Source organism: Propithecus coquereli, unplaced genomic scaffold (assembly GCF_000956105.1).
Source record: "Propithecus coquereli isolate 6110/MARCELLA unplaced genomic scaffold, Pcoq_1.0 Scaffold168, whole genome shotgun sequence".
NCBI lineage: Eukaryota > Metazoa > Chordata > Mammalia > Primates > Indriidae > Propithecus > Propithecus coquereli.
The window spans coordinates 3826043-3834762 of NW_012141413.1; the positions used below are offsets into that span (position 1 = coordinate 3826043).

General features: G+C 42.6%; 1 protein-coding gene and 1 pseudogene across 1 annotated transcript in view; both read right to left on the reverse strand.

Moving 5' to 3' along the window:
• Window positions 1–4039, reverse strand: part of LOC105808126 (zinc finger protein 2 homolog) — a 13721-nt gene extending 9682 nt beyond the window's left edge. The window contains exons 1-3 of the mRNA XM_012641688.1: window positions 4006–4039; window positions 3673–3843; window positions 3035–3130 (exon numbers count right to left, since the gene is read on the reverse strand). Coding sequence (XP_012497142.1) covers window positions 3035–3130; window positions 3673–3843; window positions 4006–4039 — 301 coding nt within the window. The remainder of the gene's footprint in view (window positions 1–3034; window positions 3131–3672; window positions 3844–4005) is intronic.
• A 1108-nt stretch (window positions 4040–5147) lies between these two features.
• On the reverse strand, window positions 5148–6848 carry LOC105808157 (annotated as a pseudogene).
• Between the last annotated feature and the right edge of the window lie 1872 nt (window positions 6849–8720).

An 8720-nucleotide genomic window follows, 5' to 3' on the forward strand; every position in this document is an offset into this window, starting at 1 on the left:
GCTAGGATTATAGGCGTGAGCCACTGCGCCCGGCCTGGTATATCTTTTTGATATTGGTCTTGGCAATAATTTTTTGGATATGACACAAAAAATATAGCAACAAAAACAAATATAGACTGCATCACACAAAAATGCTACACAACAAAGAAAACAATAAAGTAAGAAAACTTACAGGATGGAAGAAAACATTTGCAGACCACGTATCTGATATAAGGTTAATATGCAAAACATATAAGAAACTCATACAATTCCAAGACAAAAACAATAATGATAGCAATAACCCAACTGAAAAACAGAGAAAAGATTAAATAGATGTTTTTCCAAAAAACACATACATATGGCCAATTGGTATATTAAAAGGTGCTCAACATCACCAATCATCAGGCAAATGCAAATTAAAACAATGATATCATTTCACACCTTTTGGGATAGCTAATACCAAAAAAAAGAGAAAAACAAGTATTGAGAAGGGAATGAGGAAAAAGAAATACAGTACACTGTTGCTGAGTTATAAACTGGTTCATTATAAAAACCAGGAAAGAGTATATGACCCTTGTACTATTCCCAATGACATATTAGCACACACTGTTTTCTCAAGAACCATGTATTTCTTTAAGTGTCAGGAGATCAATTTGGCCTGTTTCCACCCATAGCCCACAAACAGCATGCACATCAGAGGCAAGAAGAGCATGGAGAGGACTTTATAGGAGGGCATCCAGCACGTAGACACCTCACCCTGTATAATGACGGAAAGAAGAGAACAGTGAAACTGCCCGGAGTACCTGCAGTGGGAACACAGCCCCCAGGCTGAAGAGAAACAAACAAGAGTGGAGAAGGTAGAGAAAGTCAGCCCACTCCCCTGTGCTCTGTAGGTTTCCCAGGGATCCCAGGGAGGAGAAACCTAGAGTATGAATCTGGGTTGAGCTGAAGGGGCTTTAGGAATTTTAATGAAGTTAGTGTAGTTCACAAGGCTGTAACATCTATTTGCGTGAGTTGGTTTGAATGAGGGGGGAAATGGGTGGAGAAAATCTGCCTAGAGAAGCTTGTGCTCAGGTGCATGGGAAGGGAGAGAAGTGGCCAGGGAGGGAACGCATGGAGGCTCTTTAAAAACAACAACAACAACAAAAAAATAGAGCTACCACACAACCCAACAATCCTACCTCTCTGTACATAACCAAAGGAAATAAAATCAGAATCTTAACTGTGGTGTGTGGTGGCTCATGCCTGTAATCCCAGTACTCTGGGAGGCCAAGGTGGGAGGATTGCTTGAGCTCAGGAGTTTGAGACCAGTCTGAGCAAAAGTGAGACCCCATCTCTACTAAAAATACAAAAATTAGCCCCAAAACCTGGTGCATGCCTGTTTTGTAGTCCCAGCTACTGAGGAGGCTGAGGCAAGAGGATCTCCTGAGCCCAGGAGTTTGAGGTTGCAGTGAGCTACAATGACACCACTGCACTCTACCCAGAGTGACAGAATTAGACTGTCTCAAAAAAAAACAATCAGAATCTCAAAGAAATATCCTCACCCCTATATTATGGCAGTATTGCAATTGCCAAGATATGAAAACAACCTAAATGTCTGTGGACACAGAATGGATAAAGGAGATGTGGTATATATTCACAATAGAATATTACTCAGCCATGAAAAACCATGAAATCCTGCCATTTACACATGATAGACCTGGAGGACATCATGCTAAGTGAAATAAGCCATACACAGAAAGGCAAATACTTCATGTTCTCACTTATATGGGAACTCTAAGAATCAGGTTGAGCTCGTAGAATCAAAGAGTACAATGGTGGTTTCCACAGCCTAGAGGTGGGGAAAATAGAAAAATGCTTTCCAAAGGGTACAAACATTCAGTTATAAGATCAATAAGTCTTGAGGATTTAATGTGTAGCATTATGACTATAGATAATATTTTGTTCCCCCAAATCTGCCAAGACAGCAGACCTTAAGTGTTCTACATACAAAGAAGTAACTATAACTACGTGAGGTGATGTGTTAACTTGTGTATTATTTGTTTTATAATTTAAATGTATCAAATAATTACACTGTATACAAATATATATGTATACAAACCTATATGTCACATACACACATATATACACACACACACACTCATACACATATATGAATGACACAGTCAAGGTAAGCTTCATACTAACCAAGAGAAACTTATAAAATGAGTTATTAAAATATAAGGTCACAAGTGGGAATTTAATATATGCTCAGCAATGTTCTATGATCCCTAATGACATAGTATATTTAAGAAATCTAGGACGTAAGTAGGTACACTATACTCTACTATAGTTGAGGAATATGAAAATATAGAATTTAAATTATTAATCTCAGTTCATACTAAAAAATAACATTCTAAAGTAAAATAAACAGGTTTTACTTTTTACATTTAGACAGATTCTTATTGTTCTGATAGAATTACTAAGTATAAATTTCTGCAAAATAACAATGGATACCTCCATGTGTTGGAAATGTTAAAGCAGAAAATGTGCATCTGTCACTGGTGTTCCTGGGATTTCTGAAGGCAATATCAATAACACCAATATTTACACACATTTTAGATGATGCAAAAATGGAACATAAGAAAAGGTTTAAAATAGACTTTCTCAAAAATATGTACAGATGGGGGGAACCAAGGGCAACACACGTAACCTAAACATCTGTACCCCCATAATATGCTGAAATTAAAAAAAAAAAAAAAATGTACAGATAGTCTTATGTCCTGAAAAGCAATGGAAGAGTATTCAGATTATGCAGTCCCTTACAAGCTATGAAGAGGACACTGGCTCTTACTGTACCCTTGAAGCAAGATCACTGAAGGGAAGTGAGTCCTTAGGGAATTTTGGAGCATGGGACAGAAGATGCCCCTGTGTGAGAGCGAGAGAAAGAAACCCAGACTTCTCAGAAACCATTTCCATTGGAGCAAATCTTCCCAAACCACACTTTAAGGTCTGGCTTCCTCCTAGACCACCAGACTTCTCGCCTGTGTCATCTGCTTCCTTCATTCCAACCTACCTGGGTGTTTGGCTACTATCTCACGTCTCTTCACATTCCAAGGGTCTTCTCTTTGCTCCAGAAAGGTGATCAGGTCTGGCTTAGAAGCAGCAAGACCTATTTATTAGAAAAAAGCAACATGACTCTTGCTCGGATTCTCCAATTACCAACCTAGTACTGTGCTCAGTAGAGAATAAACATTATAGAAGACTGTAGAAAATTCAACTCAAAATACTACTTACTAACAGAACCATTAAAATATTTAGAAAATATTTTACATTTGAGGGTCCTTAGGTCCACTGTCCAGTATTACTGAATCAAAAACTGGTGGTAAAATAAGAAAAAGAAAAAAATTCGTGGTAAAAATTGGATTTTAAGGTCTGGACAATAATGTTTTATACGACTGAATTTCTAGACTTGTCACCAATCTACAGTGAAGTGTACAGATCAGTTCAAGCAAGGGGAAGGTTCATGTCAAGATGAAACAAACATCTTGAAGATTTTCCTTTCTACACCAACAAGCCCCCAAGTTTTCCTTGAAAGCAGGGATCTGAAACTCATTCATATAAAGGAGAAACTCCCCCCCAAAGAAATTCCACAAAGAAAGAAAATGAAACCCTAACGGTGCATTAGGAATCTTAAATGGAAATTATCCTCACCCAGGGAGACCAGGTTCGTGTAGGTCTCTAGCATCACGTCCCTATACAAATTCCACTGAGCAGGGTCCAGGCAGGCCCACTCCTCCAGAGAGAATTCTATGGCCACATCCCCGAATGTTAACAATCCCTGGAAAAAAAACACGTATTTACCAAGTAGCCATGGGTAACATTCTTAACCTAAATGTGAAATGAGAGTGAAGAGAACTGCCTCTGACATACAGGAATGTCTGCAATGATCCAATAATTAACATAGTAATTCTCTCTAATGCACTGCCTAACTCTGAGGACAGAGGGTGGCAAAAAGATCCACAAAAACAAGTGTAGACACTGTACTTGTCTGGATGATAAAGTATAAAATTAAGGGCATCGACACAGGCATATACACTTTTGAGTGGTATATGTACATCACATACAACAAGCTGTATATGTTTCTCATATGCAAAGTCATGGCGAGTTAGAAGGGTAATTCTAAAATTTCAATGTGCACTGCAGTGAACTGGACATCTCGTTAAACTGCAGATTCTGACTCAGGAGATCTGGAGGGGAAATTGAGTTTCTGCATTTCTAACAAACTTCTCAGCAATGCCAGCTCTTCTGGGCCCAAAAGAATATTTTGTCAAACATACAGTAAGTGGCAGAGCTTGAGTTTTATCCTAGTTCATCTGACCACTAAATAAAGACGAGAACCTTCATTTCCCAAAGCACACTGTACACAAAGAGGAACTAAGAAGAAAGGGGAACTTCCAGATCAAATGTGATGATTTATGTACATCGGTCAGTAAAACACCCCAAGATACTTACTAATGATAAAATGAAGAATAACTAACTTTATAGTGGAGGACTCTGTCAGAGAGCACCTCAACCAAGTGAAGAACATCAACCGTAGGGGCACGGACTGGCACGAGGTGCTGATGCACACAGCACACAGCACTGCTGTGAGATTATTGGCCAAAAAAAGAAGCGAATCATAATCTGAATGTTATCACGAAAAACACCAGTTTTATGCAAAGTTCAAAGCACATACATTTCTCATGTTCCGTAATCTCTAGTAGTGTATTTAAAGTCTTTCTTTAGCATCCTAGAGAGCACATCTCTTCTAATTAATCTGTTTTTCAGAAATTTCTGAGTTATCTTGGGCAATTAATGTTATCTTTTCTGTTTTTTTAGTATTTTAATTTTCTAGTGGATAATTTACATATCTCCCTTACCCTTTTTTTTAAGTTAGTGTCACAATGTTCCACAATAAACTACTTAAAGAGAAGCTTTGGTCACGAATGGAATTGCCAAAGGAAAAAAAAAATTTACTGCTTTTAAAAAATCAACACTTTCACCGATTTTATACTCAAACAAAACCACACAATATTTGCACGGTATGTGTTTGCAGTGTCTCCTTGGGGCGGCTTTCCTCACCATCCCATGGCAGAGCTGTGGTCAGCCACCCTTTGTCGTGCTGGATGGCAGAGGCTCACTCAGCTTCATATTAGCCTGAGGCCCTGGATGGAAGACTCTAAGTTCTTGAAATCCCAAATTGTCATGACTCCATCTATGCCAGTAGTGCAAAATTTGCGACGACCTTGCTTGTCCACCTCATAAATAGACACTTGAGTGACGCTATTCTGGCGCAGCGTCTCCAAGGCTGTATCGCAGTCCTTGGTCTTGGCCCTCCTGTCCCTGTTATGGAAATGTCCTGTGGCAGACACGTTGTGCTGGACACTGTGTTTTGGAACGTCTAACTTGGAGACAAACGTCAAGCAGCCGTGGTCATCGTCGTTAAAGAGCGTTGGGCGGCACTCATGGCCAGCAGCCACGATGCTATTCTCTGAGACAAATGATACACTCAGGAGTGGCAGGAACTCTGTTTTCAGAGTTGAGACCTGCACACTTTCTGAAGCTTCAGTAACAGATACAGTGCTGTCATGACTGACCCAGGCCAGATGGCTCCCACTGGCAGAGAAGCTGACCCCATGGACGCAGTCACCTGTGCCACTGCCCCCAAACTCTGACATCAGCTGACCAAAAGGCATCTTGCTGCCCCAGGGCGTACTGGCTGGCTTTCCATCCACTTCTTTAATATAGCAGAAAATTGAGACTGCAAACTAGTGCAATCTCTGTGGAAAGTAATATGGAGATACTTCAAAGAGATACAAGTAGAACTATCATTTGATCCAGCAATCCCATTACTGGGCATCTACTCAAAAGAACAAAAGATATTCTATAAAAAAGACATCTGCACTAGAATGTTCATAGCAGCACAATTCACTATTGCAAAGACATGGAAGCAACCCAAGTGCCCATCAATACATGAGTGGATTAATAAAATGTGGTATATGCAAACCATAGAGTTCTACTCAGCCACAAAAACAATGGTGATCTAGCACCTCTTGTATTATCCTAGATGGAGCTGGAGCCCATTTTACTGAGTGAAGTATCCCAAGAATGGAAAAACAAGCACCACATGTGCTCACCACCAAATTGGTATTAACTGATCAACACTTAAGTGCACATATAGTAGTAACATTCACTGGGTGTCGGGCAGATGGGAGGGGGAGAAGGGGATGAGTATATACACATCTAATGGGTCCTGTGTGCACCGTCTGGGGGATGGACATGCTTGAAGCTCTGATTTGGGTGGGGCAAGGGCAATATACATAATCTAAACATTTGTACCCCCATAATATGCTGAAATAAAAAAGGAAAAAAAAAAACAGGCAGAAAACACTCTGTATTTGAGGTCACATGATCCTGCTGCCAACAAAACACTGTTGGGATGCCAGTCCAAGCCAAGGACTGTGGAGCGAATCGGCTTTTTAATGTGCTTGCTTCCCCACCAGTCATTTTCAGCTCAAAGTAACTAACAGAAATGAGTCGTGCGTGCTCCACTTCCCACCGCAAATTTATTCCCTAGGGGTACCACTTCGCAAAAGTGGCTGCAAGATTAATTCTCAGGATCACCAGGGTTGGCTTCCAGACACGATCTGACTCCAGACACAGGCATTGTGGTCCGCCCCACAGGTGAGGATGCGGTCGCTCTTGGGAGCCCAGTCGATACCTGTGATGTGTCCGTTGTGCTCCTTGAGTTCATGAGCTTTTGCCCACCGGCCCCCTTTTCTTACAGATGTGCACGTCATGATTACTGGGGCTAAGGGAAATTTGCGTGTGATCCCTGTTCCAGGCATGACAGGTGACTGGCTCTAGTAAAAACTGATGCAGGGACATTATTTTTAGTGTTTTCAAAGAATAGAAAGCTGGGGTGGGAACAGTTCAGACGGGATCAAAGCAGAGAATTCGCGAACCCTGGTCAGTAAACGCGAACCGGCTCCACGGGTGCAAGCAGAAGACCGAGGCCCAGAGGGAGCGGCTGACCAGTGTCATCCTCTTTAAATGTGCATTTTTTTTTTTCTTGACAGAGGGTCACTGTTGCTCAGGCTGCAGTGCAGTGGCATCACCATAGCTTACTGCAACCTGAAACTCCTGGGCTCAAGAAATCCTCCTGCCTCCACTTCCCAAGTAGCTGGGACTGCAGGTGTGTACCATGTGTGCCCAGCTATAAGTGTGCATTTTTTTTTTTTTTTTGAGACAGAGTCTCACTGTGCTGCCCGGGCTGGAGTGAGTGCCGTGGCATCATCCTAGCTCACAGCAACCTCAGACTCCTGGGCTCAAGCGATCCTCCTGCCTCAGCCTCCCGAGTAACTGGGACTACAGGCATGTGCCACCATGCCTGGCTAATTTTTTTCTATATATTTTTAGTTGTCCAATTAATTTCTTTCTAATTTTAGTAGAGACAGGGTCTCGCTCTTGCTCAGGCTGGTTTCGAATTCCTGAGCTCGAACAATCCGCCCGCCTCGGCCTCCCAGAGAGCTAGGATTACAGGCGTGAGCCACCGTGCCCGGCCGTAAGTGTGCATTTTTAAATCCTATTTGGTGTACAGATAATGGGGCATCCAGATAGAACCTCAATAGCAGATTTTCCTTCTTCACTGTTATCTGAGGACCCAACCCCATGCTCAAGAGGAATCTTGTATATCTGCACCTTCCCATGCTGATCTGGGAAGGAACATTTTTAATACTGCAGGTCATAAATTCAAGGTGAAAACTGCTCACAGTACGTAAAAAGCCTGGATGGAGAGAATGAAGAGAAGGTTCTGGTATGTAGGAGAAAAGGATTTAAAGAGTCCCTTGAAAATCATAAGAAGAAAAGGGAATTAAGTAGTTGAGACGATCTTGTCAGGCAGACATCTCAGAAGCAGAGAAGCAAAGGTTCGCGAGTCCTCAATACATGACACTCTAGGAGTAAAAGTCGACACGCCCCCTGACCTGGGAGACTCTTACCTGAGAACCAGCCATTTCTTCCTCCTCCTCCTGCCTCTCCAAGGTTCCTTCTCAGCTGAGGTTACCTGCACGATCACAGCTGCACCTGCAGAACACGCATTTCAAGGCATCAGCACGACCCCTTCCTCTGCTCCCACCACACCCACAGGCAGAAGGACCCTGAAGTGCAGAAAAGGTGACATTCACCTGCGCTTTGTCACATTGGAGATTCAGGAACACGGAGCTCCCACATAAAGACAAAATGTGAGTTTCTCCTTCCTGCCCTCAGGTGCCTCCCCTGCCACAGACGGCAGCAATTTCTGCTACTGCAATGGGAACACGGGCCACCCTGACCCAGCCCCACCAAACCCAAACAGAGCAGGTCCTGTGACCTCAACTTTGGAGAAAAGGCTGAACTCAACTCTCATGAACAGATCTGGGAGCCCACATGCTTGGCCCTGGCCTCACCTCACAATTGCGTGGGGCAGGTAATTAAAACCACATGGATGCTCCTACCCACGCCAATAGGCAGACTCTGTGGGGAGGACACAGGTGACAGTGTGTCTTCAAACTGGCCACGCCGTCCTAACTGGAATCCTGGGCTGAGGGTCACTTAGCTGAGCATTGCCTCCCAAGCTTCAGTGTGCGTAGAAACCATGTGGTATCCAGGCCCCAGTCTACACAATGCGATTCTACAGGCATGGAAGGGGTCCGAGCACGGGCTTCATTAACAAGTCCTGT